The 19,071-nt window shown below is 39.2% G+C and overlaps 1 protein-coding gene across 1 annotated transcript; it reads left to right on the top strand.

Annotated features, from left to right (window-relative positions):
• The first annotated feature begins 1,186 nt into the window (after positions 1–1,186).
• Positions 1,187–18,169, top strand: PSKH2 (protein serine kinase H2). The gene is made up of 3 exons (XM_017671330.3): positions 1,187–1,501; positions 5,408–6,074; positions 17,768–18,169. The coding sequence occupies exons 1-3, from the start codon at positions 1,317–1,319 to the stop codon at positions 18,035–18,037; spliced, it is 1,122 nt and encodes a 373-aa protein (XP_017526819.1). The 5' UTR covers positions 1,187–1,316; the 3' UTR covers positions 18,038–18,169.
• Positions 18,170–19,071: the final 902 nt, after the last annotated feature.

Raw genomic sequence — 19,071 nt, 5'->3', positions numbered from 1 at the left:
TTCTTTGAAAGCCTCCTTAACGTTGACTTCTCTCCATTTGCTCCCTTTTCCTCCCATTCTGCTTGTAGTGCCTATTCTGTGAATTAATTCAAAAGCTCAAGCACGAAAGCATGAGTTATTCTCCTGCTTAAAACCAACCCGTGTCTTTGTTTCTTGGAGAGTTCTGAGGGCTCTTTATCAGAAAAGTTCATTATTTGATAGTTAATCTCCCTGTGCAGGATGGGCTCATTTTCTCTCAGCTACACCCAAGTCATATTTCAAATTTTCCTTCCAAAGAAGTTCTCCTGGGAAAGTCCATGACTAATAGAGTCATTACAGATGTTCTCTGTTAAACCAAACTAAAAGTCAAATGAAATTAGAAAGGAAATGATGCACCTGAAAGAGTCCTTCACTGGATGTCAGGGGACTGGGCCTCCAATTCTGGTTTGACAACTTGCTAGGGGTGCCTGATTTCGCCTTGCCTGGTCTTGACTGAATTTCACTTCCCACACATTGTTTATATAAACTTTATCAATGTAAATTAAATAAAATTAACATATTGTATCTCATCAATGCATTTATCAAAGCAATAAATATTTATTAAATAAAAATATATACCTATATAATTACGAATGTAAGGATGAAATATATAAAAATATAAGATATATCATTATAACTCTATTATATAATTAATATGATATACAACTGATTTTATACAATCTGTATTATGTAATATATAGGCTATATAATCTTATTATTATTTTACATATTTTATCCTTACAGTTGCCCAAAGGGTGAGGTTTGTCTCTTCCAGCTGTAGGAGAGTTGGTGGAGTGTCAGAAACGGCCTAGTGAGCATAATTAATGGAATAGAGTGGTATTTTATACTTTAAATATAAAATATACTTGAATATTTTATAAGCTCTTCAAATAAAAATATGTATTCATATGTATTTAATCTTTATGTCATCTGGATAGGAGCTCAGCCTTGGAGACTTAAGAGGGACGATATCCCTCATAGACTTAAATATAATTTTATATGTTCACATCCTCCTTTTACAGATGAGAAAACAGAGCCCCAGGGAATTAAGCCCAGTCCCCCGCCTTCTTCTCCACGTCGCTTTTACCACGACCGACTCTACCCCTGCATGCGGGGTCGGGACGGTCAGGCGGCCCGCCGATCCGCGGGCCCTTCCGAGAGGTCTCTTCCTAGCGGAGTCCCCGGCGGGGTGTCTTCGGGATCCGCCCCGGGGGCGGGGGGCTCCGTCCCGCCCCGCTCAGCTGTGCTGGGGATAAACGGGCGGCCCGCGGGCGCCAGGAGGCTCGGGAGCGCAGGCCATGGGCTGCGGCGCCAGCAGGAAGGTGGTCCCTGTGCCGGCCGCCCTGAACCCGGCCTCGCGCGAGGGTCAAAGCCGAGGCGGCCCTGGAGGGGCAGGACCCCGGCCCGAGGCGCCAGCCGAGGCGGCTCGCAGGATGCAGGTGGCCCGCTTCCGAGCCAAGTTCGACCCGCGGGTCCTCGCCAGGTAAAGCGCCAGGTGAAGCGCCGGCGGAAGGGCTGGCCTGGGGCTGGGCTGAGGAAGGTTAAACCAACCACCGATCAAAACCGACCTCACGTTCCCCTAGCTCGACTCAGCCTCAGACAGCCTTCTTTCTGAACTTTCCCTAAATTCTTTCTCTGCGCCTTTCAGATCTAAGTTTTCTACAGTTCAGGAATGCCCTTCGCAAGGGCCTGGGTGCCATCCTTTTAAAATGTAATCGGGGGCTCCAAAATCTCAGCGTCTGTGGAAGGGCGGGAGCCCAACTTCTATAAGCACCAATTAGCCACACCGGTGGCCTGACCACACCCGCTCCCACTGCACATCCGCAGTACCTTCCACCAGCGAACCCCGGCGCTTAAAACTCTTGCCTTTTGTTTCAAAGAAATTCGGTCAGTGTCTCTCCCCTGTTGAATAGTTTTGACCCATATTGCAGTAGTCCAGAATAAAGTCTTCCTTGCTGTCTTTAAAGAGTGTCCATTGCAATCTCTCTTTGACACCTCTAAGCATAGTTGTCCAATAGCAGAGGAGAGGGAAAATTCAACACTGAAAGGATTGGAGGAGTTGCAGCAGCAAGAGAAGGGAGGCAATCCCTGACCCCAGCTGGGCAGGTGGAAGCCATCCAACCCACAGGGTCTATGGGAGCCTTGCCACAGATATTCTGGGCTTGGTTTGGGAAGGATCTTTTCTCAGCTCTAGAAAAAGATCATAGTTAGTGGAATAGAAACAAACCTTTGACTCCAGCTGCGCTTGAGATCCAGCCCTGTCTCTTCTATCAGATGTCATTTGGAATGTTTCTCAGTTTCTGCCTCTGTAAAATGGGAATAATAATTTCTACCTCATAAGAACGTTGTGAGGATAACTAAAGTATAAATGTGAATTATGCTGCACAGCACATGGCACAATGCCTCATTTAGATATTAGTGCAATACTACTATTGTCTTCATAAGGCACACGTAAGACCTAGCTGACTGTAAGAAATGAGCAAGGATGGCAGGTGGGTTGGCCTGAAAAATAATTTCCTCAGAGTGCGTCCTGTTGGACATCTGGAGGAGGGAAACCATGGAATCTTCTCCACACTGCAGTGTTTCGTGGTGGAAGGCTCGACTGGCCTCTCAGGGACACTTCTCGTCCTAGAATTGTATGCTCACTTCATTACTGTGCTCTGACCAGAGCCTGTGCAGAGTCATTTCCTGGCCTCTGGGAACTTCCAGGACAAGGATGACTTGAGGATTAGTCCAGTAGCTATTCAGTTTTAAGAAGAACAAAGCTGGCTGATCCAACTGAACTTGAATCAGAGTGGATATGGCATCTTGTCAAGACTGAGTTGGTTAGATGGCATCCTGGTCATCTGTAGGCACGGAGATGAGACTGCTCCGGTCCAGTCTTTATCCACCCTCATCACCCCAATTCCAGGATAGTCCCAGCCCCTTGGAGTGTAAAGGGGTCATAGAAGCGGAGGATCTCATTGAAAGGGCAGTGGGGACTAACTCAAGGATGAGGAGTGGAGCCCCAGAAGTTTAAGTGAATAGTCCAAATTAGTGACAGAATTGCTTCTATCAGACTGGTTGGGATATTACTATTGTTTCCGTGTTTCATTTTTTTAATCCATGTTCAAAAAATTCCCCAAGTGTAGTAGCTAAAGTTAAAGTAATCATTTCAATCATTTCAAATGCAAGCTGACTTTCAAGCTGCTCTGTGGGGGTATGGGATTGAAGGGGTACAAGTGGAGAAAGTGGAATGGCTTTACAAATGCATTCTCCCATGCTTGAGTCAATCTTGATGTTTTTAAAATATATGGATAATTTGGGGATAATATGTGTTCAGTGAATGATTCTTCATTCAACATTAACTGCTGTCCCTTTTGTGCCAGACACCATACAAGATACATTGCTTGAGTCATAAAAATAGTCACCATCTGGGGCCATCAAGGCTCACAAGCAAGGTGGCAGCTTTGCTAATTTGCTGTGGGATATTTATTGTTCAATTTGAAACATTTATTTCCATTACTCCAAATTTTGGCTGAAAGCCTACTGTTTCCTCCAATGCCACATTACTGGCCTTTTTTTGAGTATTTGGTATATGAAGTTCCCTTAATAGTATTGAATAAAGCTCCTTCAATTTGAGCAAAAGAGCATAGTTTCTCAGAACTGGTAACTCCTCTGATATCTGATGATTAAGTCCACAGACGAATGAATCTGCCTGCAGTTTTGAGGGCATGGTGATAAATTAGTATTTGCAAAGTGCTTTCATCCACATTAAAGGTAATGTAAAACTTGGTTTGTCTTCAAAACAGTAGAATTTGAAATGCCAGTGATTATCTTCAAAATCACACTGGGAGTTCATGTGAATAAAAAAGCAGAGTTGGAAAGAGGAAAGGTGTTAGAATGTATTTAAAATTACTAAATTGCTATCTGTTTTGATAAGGTAATTGGCCAGATAATTAAATGCACTGTATAGAAAAAAGCTGTTTTCTGTAAGATGGCACAGCCAAATGCCATTTATATTCAGGAAGCAGAGGAATATAAGCAACAATAAGAAGGGAAGAAATATGGGAAGAAAAAGCTCAGCAAAAAAGAGGTAAGGCTATTTAAAGCTTAGACTGATACTTGCATTTAAGTAGTTGGTATTGAATATGTGTGGTGTAAAAAATTACCTTCACCCTGGTACTCCCTGAGTTCACTGCATTTGCTAGCAAGGAGATAATGGATTCTAATCCAAACTCCACAATTTAAACAACTGATTGGCTTACCTGGTCTTCACATTTCCTCATCTGTAAAATGAGGGGTTGGATCAAAGCATCTCTGATATTCTTTCCAGTTATAAAATCACGATTCCAAGTCTAGCACTTTCTCAACATTTCTTAAAGGTAGAGAGTTGAAATTAATAGGATTCTTAAACTGATGTAGACATTTACACAGATAATTCAAGTTTAAGATCCATAGCCTTTGAAATCCTAGCTGACTTCCTGGCCTTTCTGAGAGAAAGTTACATATCATTGACATGAATCTCATGTTTAGTGAGATTCTCATGTTTGCTTCATAGAAATTGCAGGAGCTGTGGGTGAGTTGATGAGAAGCCGGGGACAGCTGCTGGCTGCAGGGTGGTTCAACATCGCCCCCACCAGACTTTTGAAACTCCCCCTTGCAATAGCATACCATATTGTTTATTCACTGGTCATCTATTAAGGAGCTACTGTGGATGAGATATGAGATGTGTCTGGGACTGAGATCTCATGGTCAAGTAACCCAAAGAAGCCTACTTTTTGTACCCATCTCCTAATATGGTTTCCTTTCTCTTTTGAGAAGTTAAAACTAGGACTGAGATTCTTTTGAATTCTCTCCACCTGATAGAGTTGTTGTTTCAGGGTGATGTAAATGAGGACTAGAAGGAAGAACGAAAATGGTAGAGGAAGATCCTGAAATTCTTCAAGGAAATTTCGGTGAAACCCATTTGAAGGGGTTGGATTGAAATCCCATCCATTTCAACTACAATTTGTGTGGCCTTGGGAGATCACTTAACTTTTTAAATCTTTAATTTCCTTATCTGAAAAAGGGGGATAGTGCTATGTCCAATATCCCAGCAGGGATAATGTAAGGATAAGAATTTTAAAAAATTTCTGGCACATAATAAATGTATAATGAATGGTAGCTCTTGTTATTACAGTTATTTGTCTTCCCACCAACTAATTACTTTTATATCATTTACCTCCATTTCAAAAGAGGATTTGGGGTGGCTTTCAAAAATAATAAACACAATTAAGCAATAACAAGCAAGGAAATCAGAGGGGAAGATATAAATATAAAAAAAAAAGGTTGGAAAGCATTATGTTAGATAATTTTGAGAGTCATCTCTTCAGAGGTAACAGATTTGGTTTTTCTTCCCCCCCAACAGATATGACATCAAGGCTCTTATTGGGACAGGCAATTTCAGCAAGGTTGTCAGGGTGGAGCAGAAGACCACCAAGAAACCGTTTGCCATAAAAGTGATGGAAACCAGAGTGAGAGAAGGCAGAGAAGCATGTGAATCTGAGCTCACTGTCCTGAAGCGTGTCAGCCATTGTTACATTGTCCGGCTCATGGAGATCTTTGAGGCTCAGGATCGGGTTTACATGGTGCTGGAGTTGGCTACGGGAGGGGAGCTCTTCGACAGACTCATTACTCAGGGATCCTTTACAGAGCAGGATGCTGTCAGAATCCTCCGGATGGTTGCTGATGGCATTAGGTATCTGCATGCCTTGCGAATCACTCACAGGGACCTAAAACCTGAAAATCTCTTATTTTATCATCCAGGTGCAGAGTCAAAAATTTTAATCACAGATTTTGGTTTGGCACATTCTGGGAACAAAAGTGGTGACTGGACAATGAGGACACTCTGTGGAACCCCAGAGTACATAGCCCCTGAGATCTGGCTAAGGAAGCCTTACACCAGCGCAGTGGACATGTGGGCCCTCGGCGTGATCACGTATGTTTTGCTTAGTGGAGTCCTGCCTTTTGATGACGAAAACCATACAAGACTTTACAGGAAGATTCTGAAAGGCAAATACAATTATACAGGAGAGGTAAGAGATCATTTTATTCCTACTGAGCAGCGTTTCTCAACCTTGGCTCTGCTGACATTTAGTGCTGCATGAACCTTATAGGGAGGTAAGGTAGGGGATGAAGAAGCTGTTCTGTGCTCTGCGAGGTGTTTAAGCAGCATCCCTGGCCCCCACCACTAGTTATTAGTAGATACACTGCTGGTAGATATTGGGAGATAATTGGGAGATGCTGATATCTAGTAGATACTCTAGATACACATCTTCCTCCAGTTATGACAGCCAAAATTGTCTCCAGATATTGCTAGGTGTGCCCTGTGGGGCAAAATCACCCCTGGTTGAGAGCCTCTGGTTGAGTAAGAGCTTTGATTAGAGTTGTCTGTCATGTTAGCACATGACATTGATAATCAAGAAGACAAGTGAGTGTGTCTGCAGTTTTTCCTCCAGTCAGCATGCAGAGCCGGCAGAGTAGACGAAGGTGTATTCAGAAGCTCAGCGTGGTGTGGGGGTGTTTGGTGGAGATTTCTGCCTAGAATCTAGATGATCCAAGCCCTTTCTGTGATGTAGTATTCCTTCAGGGAAATGTTTGACTTCACAGCTTGTGTGAAGTATTTATCCACTGTTTAAACTTGGGACTCCCAGAGTTCATGAATGTGCTAAATTTTTGTTATTTTGGGTAAGGAAGGAAAGTTGTTAATGCTTATGAGTGGGAAGCAAGACAAAAAATAGGAAATTCATTTCAGGTTGAGCAAGTGACCAAATTTATTTTATGTTTAGCTATAAAAAGGTTTCTTTTTCCTCATAAAATACTGATAGTTTGATTATACCTACTTAAAGTTGAAAGCTAAATAATAAATTGAAAAATAAGATATTCTATACTACAGAGCTTTTATATCTTCTTGTACAGGCATACATCTTAAAAAATTCATATTAATTGGCAGTTGAGTACTAAGACTTACATTGAGAAGTAAGAAAGGATGGGAAGAATTCAGACAATGCAATATCATTGATTATTAAAAAATGTCCAGCTCACTATTAATAACTATAGAATATGCAAATGAAACACTTATTTTCTTTTTAGAATTTCAAACTGTTAAGATAAAAAAAAACCTTCCTCAATTTAAAGCTATTCATTCCTGCTAAGAGTACTGAGATTAGTCCTGTCATTCACCACTGGCAGAGTGTGAATTGTTACAGATTTCTTGGAAAGTAGTTTGAAAATACGCACGTAGAACTTTAAATAAGATGTTTATATATATTTGATCTGGTAATTCCACTTTCAAGAATCTAAATAAATAATCTCAGATGCAGCAGTGATTTCAGTATACAGGTACTACCCAAGCTTTCTTTGTAAAAGTGGAAAATTTTGAAAAGAACTCTAAGAGAATGTTTGATTAAATTATGGGACATGCATAGAACAGAGTATAATAGTCCCTAAATTACTCATGCTAAAAATTGTAAAGACATTGGAAAATGTTCGTGATACACTGCCAAGTGAAACAGAAGCTAAGTACAAACTGTGTATAGAATCTGATTACAATTATGTGGGAAAATGTTTGCATGGGTAAAAGTCTTGAAAGAAATACAGTAAAATGTTAACACAGTTTCTTGGTTCCAGGATTACAGATCATTTTGGTTCTCTTTATAATTTGAATATCTTTGTGTTTCTGTGTTTCTTTTGTTTATAAACAACATGTGTTTTTGTTTTGATTATCTATTGCTGCATAACAAACCATGCCCAAACTCAGTGGCTAAAATAACAACCATTTTATCATGCATGACTTATGATTCTGTGGGCTGATGAGGCTCCATTTGGTGGCTCTTCTGCTCCACATGATGTTGAGTGGAACTGTGGTCAGCTGGGACTCCACTGTGATGGAATGTTCATGATGGCCTCTCAAGTGTTTGACATCTTGGTGGGGATGGTTGGAAAGTTGGGTGCAAGTAGGTCACTGAGACACTAGGGCTGCACCCTCTTCTTCATGCATCCCTGGATCTCCTTCTCTTCATGGGGTCTCTCCATGTGGTCTCTATCAAAGCTATCACGATGCCAACGTGGCTGATGCAGGAGACAGTAAATAAAGGACTCATCCGTAATTCTTCTGGAGACAATTGAATGTATCCTTGTGCGGACTCCAGCCTTCCTCGGGTCAGGACTACCTTGTGCCAGGAATCATGCTCACCTCTGGGAAAACCCATGTGACAATGCTCAGCGTTCCTGCTCTTTGGGATCTAGTGGTCTTGTCCAAGAGACCAAATATTACATTGTATGTCTTCCAATGCAAGTGCTTTGATACATGTAGCAACAAAGGCTCAAAGTCCATGAAGCAAGGGAAGGGAACCTATCACTGTTTAGGAAAGTTGGGTCAGATTTCATGGAGAAGACATTTGTGCTATGTGTTGGAAGGAGAGTAAGGGTTTCTGAAAGGGAGTTTGCACATTCCAAATGGACAGAACAACAAATGCAAAAGCACATAAAAGGGAATAAATTGATCAGTGAAAAATAAGACTTTTAGAGCATTTATGTACCTGTGAATGTATATTTATATAGATGTTTTGTGAAGCTGTGTAATGATAAAGAGCACAATTTTGGAGCAATACTGGCTGAACTTCACTCCTAGCTGTGCCATTTATTAACTGTGGGTACATTCCTTGATTTCTCTGCATCTTAGTTTCTTATTTTGTAAACAGTAATAATAGTGTGTGCCTAACTCTGACTACCTTAAATTGAATGGATATATAACTTCTTCCCTTAAACTCAGTCACAAACAGTAAGTGTTTCTAGGAATTGGAATGGCAGTGCATTTCATTTTGACTGTGTAGATGTTTCCCTGGCATAAGAGATGGTGATTAGTGTGCAGAGTAGCTGTTTCATTGATTATATTGCCCTTCTTCACTTTCATATCATCAACAGAATTCATAGAGTTGAGAAAAGGACTATTTGCATGAAGTTTTTACAGACCTAGAAATACCTGCATTTAATGTCATGTTTATATTGTTAATGTTATGGTTTGTGAAGTTTGGAATATAGGAACTAGTTCACTATGTATATTATATATGGAAGAATGGGTCAACTACTGATTTAGGGTTCAAAGTCAACTCAATGTTTTGGGGTTACTCTTCTTATGTTCTTTTTTTTGAGGAAAATGGAATACCTTTCTTTTTAACCTTTAGTGCTTGGAAACATGATAGGTACTCAAAAAAAATTAGATTCTGTCCAATCCTCTTTAAATTTCAGTGTTCTCCTTAAGAGGGAAGAACTGGAAGCTTTGCCTCCCTCAGGTCAAGAACATCTTAACTCACAAAAATAATCTTCTTTATGAGCGTCATGCAGGATTAATTGGCTTTCTCCATTTTTTATTAGATGTCATCTATAATAAACTTCTGGGTATCTATTAATTTTTTCTAGGGTCTACAAATGCCCAATCAATAAAGCATTCTGACATAGTCAAAAATTTGTCTTTGAGCAATTTCAGCATTGACAAAGATAAAACTCAGTTTAAAGCCTTTGTTGTATATGGGGAAATTTTACATTTTATGTATCTATGATGGTATCTAGAATCTCCTGCTTTCTAAGATGAGAATGATTTTACCAAGTCTGTAACTAACAAAGTCATGGAGAATTAGTCAGTAATTTGGGGCATATTTGCAGAAAATTTAATTGCAAACTTAAGTGAAATCCTTCCAGGCCATACATTTACAGTTTAAAGAAGGAAGGGAAATATTAGTCAGAGAGGATTGTCATCAACAGATTTTTAATAGAAACTACTATTTTTTTATTTTGTATTTTATATTAAGGTATCATTGATATACACTCTTACGAAGATTTCACAAAGAAAACAATATGGTAACTACATTCACCCTTATTATCGAGTCCCCCCCCCATATCCCATTGCAGTCACTGTCCATCAGTGTAGTAAGATGTCGCAGAGTCCCTACTTGTCTTCTCTGTGCTACACTGTCTTCCCCGTGACCCCACCCACACCATGTACACTAATCATGATACCCCACAATCCCTTCTCCATCCCTCCTCAACCTCCCTCCCCCACCACTCCCCTTTGGTAACCTCTAGTCCATTCTTGGAGTCTGTGAGTCTGCTGCTATTTGGTTCCTTCAGTTTTGCTTAGTTGTTATATTCCACAAATGAGGGAAATCATTTGGTATTTGTCTCTCTCTGCCTGGCTTACTTCACTGAGCATAATACCCTCCAGCTCCATCCATGTTGTTGCAAATGGTAGGATTCGTTTCTTTCTTATGGCTGAACAGTATTCCATTCTGTATATATACCACCTTTTCTTTATCCATTCATCTACTGATGGACACTTAGGTTGCTTCCATATCTTGGCTATTTTAAATAGTGTTGTGACAAATGTAGGGGTGCATATGTCTTTTTGAATTTGAGAAGTTGTTTTCTTTGGGTAAATTCCTAGGAGTTGAATTCCCAGATCAAATGGTACTTCTATTTTTAGTTTTTTGAGGAACCTTCATAATGCTTTCCACAATGGTTGAATGAGCTTACATTCCTATGAGCAGTGTAGGAGGGTTCTGCTTTCTCCATATCCTCATCACCATTTGTTGTTCCTAGTCTTTTCGATGTTGGCCATCTTAACTGGTGTGAGGTGATATCTCATTGTGGTTTTAATTTGCATTTCCCTGATGACTAGCGATGTGGAGCATCTTTTCATGTGCATGTTGACCATCTGAATTTCTTCTTTGGACAAGTGTCTGTTCATATCCTCCACCCATTTTTTAATAGGGTTATTTGCCTTTTAGGTGTTGAGGCATGTTAGTTCTTTATATATTTTGGATGTTAACCACTTGTTGGATATGTTGTTTACAAATATATTCTCCCATATTGTAGGATGCCTCTTTGTTCTGCTGAATGTGCCCTTTGCTGCACAGAAGCTTTTTAGCTTGATGTAGTCCCATTTGTTGATTTTTGCTTTGGTTTCCCTTGCCCGAGGAGATACAGTCAGGAAAAAGTTGCTCATGTTTTTATTCATGAGATTTTTGCTTATGTTGTCTTCTAAGAGTTTTATGGTTTCATAAACTACACTCAGGACTTAGATCCATTTCAAGTTTACTTTTGTGTATGGGGTTAGACAATAATCCAGTTTCATTCTCTTACATGTAGCTGTCCAGTTTTGCCAACACCAGTTGTTGAAGATGCTGTCATTTCCCCCTTGTATGTCCATGGCTCCTTTATCGTATATTAGTTGACCATACATTCTTGGGTTTATATCTGGGCTCTCTAGTCTGTTCCATTGGTCTATGGGTCTGTTCTTGTGCAAGTACCAAATTATATTGATTACTGTGGCTTTGTGGTAGAGCTTGAAGTCAGGGAGCATAATACCCCCTGCTTTGTTTTTCCTTCTCAGGTTTGCTTTGGCTATTCAGGGTCTTTTGTGGTTCCATATGAATTTTAGAACAATTTGCTCAAGTTTGTTGAAGAATGCTATTGGTATTTTGATAGGGATTGCATTGAATCTGTAGATTGCTTTAGGCAGCATGGCCATTTTGACAGTATTAATTATTCCTATCCATGAGCACAGGATGTGTTTCCACTTACTGGTATCTTCTTTAATTTCTCTTAAGAGTGTCTTCTAGTTTTCAGGGTATAGGTCTTTCACTTCCTTAGTTAGGTTTATTCCTAGGTATTTTATTCTTTTTGATGCAACTGTGAATGGAATTGTTTTCCTGATTTCTCTTCCTGCTTGTTCATCATTAGTGTATAGGAATGCAACAGATTTCTGTGTATTAATTTTGTATCATGCAACTTTGCTAAATTCAGATATTAGATCTAGTAGTTTTGGAGTGGATTCTTTAGGTTTTTTTATATATAATATCATGTCATCTGCAAACAGGGACAGTTTGACTTCTTCCTTGTCAATCTGGATGCCTTTTATTTCTTTGTATTGTCTGATTGCTGTGGCTAGGACCTCCAGTACTATGTTGAATAAAAGTGGGTAGAGTGGGCATCCCTATCTTGTTCCTGACCTTAGGTGAAAAGCTTTCAGCTTCATGCTTTTAAGTATGATGTTGGCTGTGGGTTTGTCATATATGGTCTTTATTATGTTGAGGTACTTGCCCTCTATACCTATTTTGTTGAGAGTTTTTATCATGAATGGATGTTGAATTTTGTTGAATGCTTTTTCATTGTCTGTGGAGATGATCATGTGATTTTTGTCCTTCTTTTTGTTCATGTGGTTGATGTTGATGCATTTTTGAATGTTGTACCATTGTTGTGTCCCTGGAATAAATCCTACTTGATCATGATAGATAATCTTTTTGATGTATTTTTGAATTCGGTTTGCTAATATTTTGTTGAGTATTTTTGCATCTATGCTCATCAGGGATAGTGGTCTGTAATTTTCTTTTTTTGTGGTGTCTTTGCCTGGTTTTGGTATTAGAGTGATGCTGGCTTCATACAATAAGTTTAGGAGTATTCCCTCCTCTTTTGGAAAACTTTAAGGAGGATGGATATTAGGTCTTCACTAAATGTTTGATAAAATTCAGCAGTGAAACCATCTGGTACAAGTGTTTTGTTCTTGGGTAGTTTTTTTGATTGCCAATTCAATTTCCTTGCTAGTAATTGGTCTATTCAGATTTTCTGTTTCTTCCTGTGCCAGCCTTGGAAGGTTGTATTTTTCTAGAAAATTTTCCATTTCTTCTAGGTTATCCAGTTTGTTAGCATATAATTTTTCTTAGCATTCTCTTATAATTCTTTGTATTTCTGTGGTGTCCATAATGATTTTTCCTTTCTCATTTCTGATTCTGTTTATGTGTGTAGACTCTCTCTTTTTTTTTTTGATAAGTCTGCTAGGCGTTTATCTATTGTGTTTATTTTCACAAAGAACTAGCTCCTGCTTTCATTGATTCTTTCTATTGTTTTATTCTTCTCGATTTTATTTATTTCTGCTCTAATCTTTATTATGTGCCTCCTTCTACTGACTTTGGGCCTCATTTGTTCTTCCTTTTCTAGTTGCATTCATTTTTAGTTTAGACTGTTCATATGCGATTATTCTTCTTTCCTGAGGTAAGCCTGTATTGCAATATACTTTCCTCTTAGTCACTGAGTCCTACAGATTTTGTGGTATTGAGTTATTATTTTCATTTGTCTCCATATATTGCTTGATCTCTTTATATTTAGCCATTGATTCATTGATTATTTAGGAGCATGTTATTAGGCCTCCATGTATTTGTTGGCTGTTTTGTTTTCTTTGTGTAATTTATTTCTAGTTTCATATCTTTGTGGTCTGAGAAACTGGTTGGTACAATTTTAATCTTTTTGTATTTCCTGAGGCTCTTTTTATGGTCTAATATATGATCTATTCTTGAAAATGTTTCATATGCACTGGGAAGAATGTGTATTCTGCTGCTTTTGGGTGGAGTGTTCTGTAGAAGTCTGTTAGGTCCATCTGTTTTAATGTGTTGATCAGTGCCTCTGTCTCCTTACTTATTTTCTGTCTGGTTGATCTTCTTTGGAGTGAGTGGAGTGTTGAAGTCTCCTAAAATGAATGCATTGCCTTCTATTTCCTCCTTCAATTCTGTTAGTGTTTGTTTCACATATGTAGGTGCTCCTATGTTGGGAGCATAGATATTTATAATGTTTATAAATGGACCCACCCTTTATCACTATGTAATGTCCTTTGTCTCTTGTGACTTCATTTGTTTTGAAGTCTATTTTGTCTGATACAAGTACTGCAAGTCCTGCTTTTTTCTTCCTGTTAGTTGCATAAAATATCTCTATTCCATCCCTTCACTTTTAGTCTGTGTATGTGTTGGTTTGAAGTGAGTCTCTTGTAGGTTGCATATAAATGGGTCTAGTTTTTTTTTATCAATTCATTGACTCTATGTCTTTTGTTTGGTGCATTCAGACCATTTACATTTAAGGTGATTATCAATAGGTATGTACTTATTGCCATTTCAGGCTTTAGATTCGTGGTTACCAAAGGTTCAAGGGTAACTTCCTTACTACCTAACAGTCTAGCTTAACTCACTTAGTGTGCTATTACAAACAAAATCTAGAGGTTCTTTTTTCTTTTTTCCTCCTTTTTCTTCCTCCACCATTCCTTATATATTAGGTATCAAATTCTATATTCTTTGTGTATCCCTCAACTGACTTTTGGGATAGGTGATTTGATTTTGTATCTGCTTAGTAATTAATTAATTAATTAATTGTTCTACTTTCTTTACTGTGATTTTGCTTGATCTCTTTATATTTAGCCATTGATTCATTGATTATTTAGGAGCATGTTATTAGGCCTCCATGTATTTGTTGGCTGTTTTGTTTTCTTTGTGTAATTTATTTCTAGTTTCATATCTAGAAACTAGACAGCTATTTAGCCTTAGGAACACTTGTGTTCCTAAACTGGTGACAGCTATTTAGCCTTAGGAACACTTCCATCTATAGCAGCCTCCAAAACAGACTGTAGAGATGTTTTGTGGGAAGTAAATTCTCTCAGCTTTTGCTTATCTGGAAATTGTTTCATCCCTCCCTCAAATTTAAATGATAATCTTACCGGGTAGAGTATCCTTGGTTCAGGCCCTTCTGTTTCATGGCATTAAATATGTCATGCCACTCCCTTCTGGCCTGTAAGGTTTCTGTTGAGAAGTCTGATGATTGCCTGATGGGTTTTCCTTTGTATGTGATCTTTTTTCTCTCTCTGGCTGTTTTTAATACTCTGTCCTTATCTTTGATATTTGTCATTTTAATTATTATATGTCTTGGTGTTGTCTTCCTTGGGTCCCTTGTGTTGGGATATCTGTGCACCTCCATGGTCTGAGAGATTATCTCCTTCCCCAGATTGGCAAGGTTCTCTGCAACTGCCTCCTCAAAGATAATTTCTATCCTTTTTTCTCTCTCTTCTTCTCATACCCCTATAATGTGAATATTATTCCGTTTGGATTGGTCACACAGTTCTCTCAATATTTTGCATTCCTAGAGATCATTTTTTCTCTTTGTGCCTCAGCTTTTTGTATGCCTCTTCTCTAATTTCTATTTCATTTTCCGTCTTCTCTACTTCACCTCATCTGCTTTTAAATCCCTCCATTGTATGTTTCATTTTAGATACTGAATTCTTCAACATTTGTATCACATCCCTAAATTCCTTCCTGAGTTCTTGAGTATTTTTCTGTAGTTCTGTGAGTATGTTTATGATTTTTATTTTGAAATCTTCTCCAGGAAGATCAATGAGTTCAGTTTCACTTGTCCCTCTTTCTGGTGTTTGTGGGATTTTGATTTGAGCCAGGTTCCTTTGATGTTTCATATTTGTAAGTGGCCCCATCTAGTGCCCAGAAGCTCTATTCTCTGGAGCTGCTCACCCCCTGGAGCAATAGTGGGGGTTTCATGTGAACAGTGTTGGTGCCTGTAGGGAAGAAAGTACTTTTTTCTGCTTTCCGGTTGCAGTGTCTGCCTCCACTGCCAGGGCCAGGGATGGAGCATGCAGGAGAAGCCTATTCTTTGCACTTGTAGCTGCCATAGGAGGGACCACCCTCTGGCTGGCCTGGTGCAATGGTGGGGGCATTTGGTTTGTGAGCTGGTGTCAACCAGGAGGAAGGTGCAGCAAGCTGCCTATCATGGTGGGGTGCTTTGTCCCTGTGTAGCCATCCAGGGGGATGGAGCACCTGAAGCTCCTGAAAGTACCCAACCTGCTGGGCAGAGTGCACCTGGAAATTTTGTCCACCTGTCCTTTCTTCTGAGCAACAAGTTCTGTGCAATCCTTGCCCCTTTAGTAGCCTTCTCACTGTTTGGAATTCTCTCAGACCGCCCCCCTTTCTTTTGTCCCAGAGCAGCCGGTTTGGATACATGTTTTCCACAAGCAGCTGGAATCTCAGTCTCTCCAAACATTCTGCCTCCCTTAGCTTTCCATCCCCATTCATCTCCAGAGCACCATGTAATATAAGTTTGTGCTTCCAGAGCAGATCTCCAGGGCAGGGTGTTCAGCACTCCTAGGCCTCCACTCCCTCCATGCTCTGTTTCTCTTCCCCATTCTGGTGAACTGAGGAGGGGGAAGGGCTTGGGTTCCTCCAGATCACAGCTTTGGTACTTTACCCTTTTCCTTGAGGTCTGCTGTTTTCCCCAGGTTTAGGCAGTCTGCCACAGCCTTCTTTCCTGTTACTCTTTCAGGATTAGATGTATTTGCTATATTTTCATAATTATATGTGGTTTTGGGAGGAGGTTTCTGTCTCACCTCTCATGCTGCCATCTTTAATCCCTCTCTACAACTGTATTTTAAATGAATATTTATTTTGGGTCATCTTAATGAGCTCTCCATAAATCTCACTACACATGTATTCTTTCCAGAAGGATTCAGTTGCTTCTCTTATAATGTTCCTTCGGTAACATCTAATTTAACCTTCATTTAAATAGTCTGAGCCCAGATAAATGTGTCTGGATCCAGGGCTAAATAGCTGTCCAGCCAGAATGAGAGGACATGCTATCAGGGGTGTCAGACACTGACCTGCTTTATATAGACTTGCAGGTTTTATATTTTATCTTTCCTGTGTTTTATTTAGCAGATGAGTGTACTTATTTCATGAGTTTTATTTTTGAGATAATTATTTCTCATATCTTATTTACCTAAACTAAATAAACTAATGGAAAAAAGATCAATCCCTTACTGTTTTCTTTTGATTCAAATTCTAGGTTAATAGAATGCAAGGAGATTGGAAAGTATGATGCTATGTGTAGAGTGTGATATTTCCTTACACAAGGACAAAGACATGAATTTGTAAGGATTCCCTTTTCTTTCTTGGGAGATATAATTTTTTAAAATCTCACATCAACCCAAAATTGCTGTTTGAGATACAGGAAATATAGGGACAATTTTCTCAGTATTTTTTCTTTGTAGATGACAAGGGGTGCAAAGCTATAGTTTGCTCTAGGTGTGTGCTATGGAGTTGGTAGATGATGCAGAAAACAAGTTTAAATCAGCAGCTTTCTTGTCCCCATCCTCATTAACATCACTGTGAATTGCTGCTATTGTACTTAAAGTATATGTGTAAAGGCTATAAATATTGACAGAATAAGTCCCTGGAACATCAAATAGCTAGTTGCCCATATTGCGTCATGTCTTAGCTCTGCTCCATGCTGAATCTCATGTGTAGCCAACTGATTGGGAGCAGTGAGGGCCCTGGGCTGTGTGGAGAGGAAATGCTCTGCAGAAGGATTCTTCCATGAAGATCTTTACTGTTCTCCCCCTTCTCTCCAGGCAGTGCAGGTGGAGGCACCCTAAGGCTAGGCTGAGCTTTCAAAGGGAGAGAAAATTTGGTGATTTCTCAATGCATTCCACTTTCCATTCTAGCTCATTCTTGGAGTCACAGTGACTCTGGGATGATGGGAATGTGGTAAATATTCACCTGATATTGGCATAGTTTACAAACAACAGCTGTTTTGCTGTGTCCAGATTACATAAATGTAGTGTGGGAACTCACACTGCTCATCCACAGCACACTGGACAGATTTCTGGAAATGAGTTCTCATTCATTGGACAAAGAGTCTGGAAGAGAATTTCTGTGTTTGTTTTATTTTTTTGCTAAACAAAGGTTTTTTTCCCCTCAAAAATGGATTTTTAGGTTCACTGCATATTCAATGATATGGTATTTTACTTGCTTATTTGAGAAAGTCTTTTGGATTTGATATGTATTAATTTAGTTATAAGAATTTGATTATGTGTTTTCATGTGTTTTTATTTTTACTTTCTTTTTCTTCTTAGCCTTGGCCAAATATTTCTCACTTGGCGAAGGACTTTATAGACCAACTATTGATTTTGGAGGCTAGTCATCGCATGTCAGCTGGGCAGGCCTTGGATCATCCCTGGGTGGTCACCAGGGCTGCAGGGTCTTCCATGAAGAATCTTCAGAGGGTCATATCCCGGAACCTCATGTGGAGAGCATCTCCCCATTCTCAGAGTCCCGGGTCTGCACACTCTGCTAAGTCACGGTCTTATCACAAGTCCAGGCATACGTGGAGCAAGAGAACTTAAGGATACAAGAACCACCACTGTCTGCACTTTCGTGAATAAATAACCTTTAACTCCATTTTATCCAATTTTAAGGCAGACCCATTAACTTCACTAATAGCATTAGGTTAATAGAACCTTTCATTATGATTAAAGCACCTTAAACCTCCAGGGACCTGGGGGCATATAGTCATTGTTGGGTAATGTTGACCTTCACTGAACATTTTTTGGTCTATAAGTTTTCCTTTATCTATATTTATCTTCCCAAAAATACTTCTGTAAAAGAGGAATAGTATAATAAATATGAAATATGTTTACATAATTGGAAATACAAGGTGAACATTTCTTCAGAATTGATGGATTAAATACAATATGAGATTATGAGAATATGGGATGTGCATGTGAAGAAATGATGAACCAGAGACATAGCAAGAATATTTAGATATCAGGAGAATATACTTGTCCTGAAATTACTGATTTATATTTAAGACCAATGGATGATGTTAATAATCACTAGGTTATACGCAAGAATTCATACTGAATGTGCAAATATTATTGGAAATTGTTAATTATGGGACATATAAAGAAAGTTAGCAAGCAAAAAAAAAACCCACAAAAATAAGTCAGTGGGACTATCTCAAACTGAAAAGCTTCTGTACAACAAAGAAAGAATTAAGAAAATGAAAAGGCAACCCACAGAATGAGAGAAAATATAGCAAACCATATATTTGATAAGAGGTTGATCTTTAAAATATGTAGGAACTCCCATGACTCAATAATAGAAAAACTAATAACCAAATTTTAAAAATGCACTAAGGACTGGAATAGGCATTTCTCCAAAAAGAGATGCAAATGGCCAACAGGTACAGGAAAAGATGCTTTATATAGCTAATCATCAGGGAAATGCAAACAAAGCCACAATGAGATATCACTTCATGCCTGTCAGGATGGCTGTTATCAAAAAAGCAAAAGCCAAGTGTTGGGTAGGATGTAGATATAAGGGAACCCTTGTACACTGCTGGTTGGAATGCAAAATGGTACAGCTGCTATGGAAAACA

The sequence above is a fragment of the Manis javanica genome, chromosome 2 (genome assembly GCF_040802235.1).
Source record: "Manis javanica isolate MJ-LG chromosome 2, MJ_LKY, whole genome shotgun sequence".
Lineage (NCBI taxonomy): Eukaryota > Metazoa > Chordata > Mammalia > Pholidota > Manidae > Manis > Manis javanica.
The sequence above is the reverse complement of the archived record's forward strand: the minus strand, read 5'-3'. Positions and strand labels throughout refer to the sequence as shown.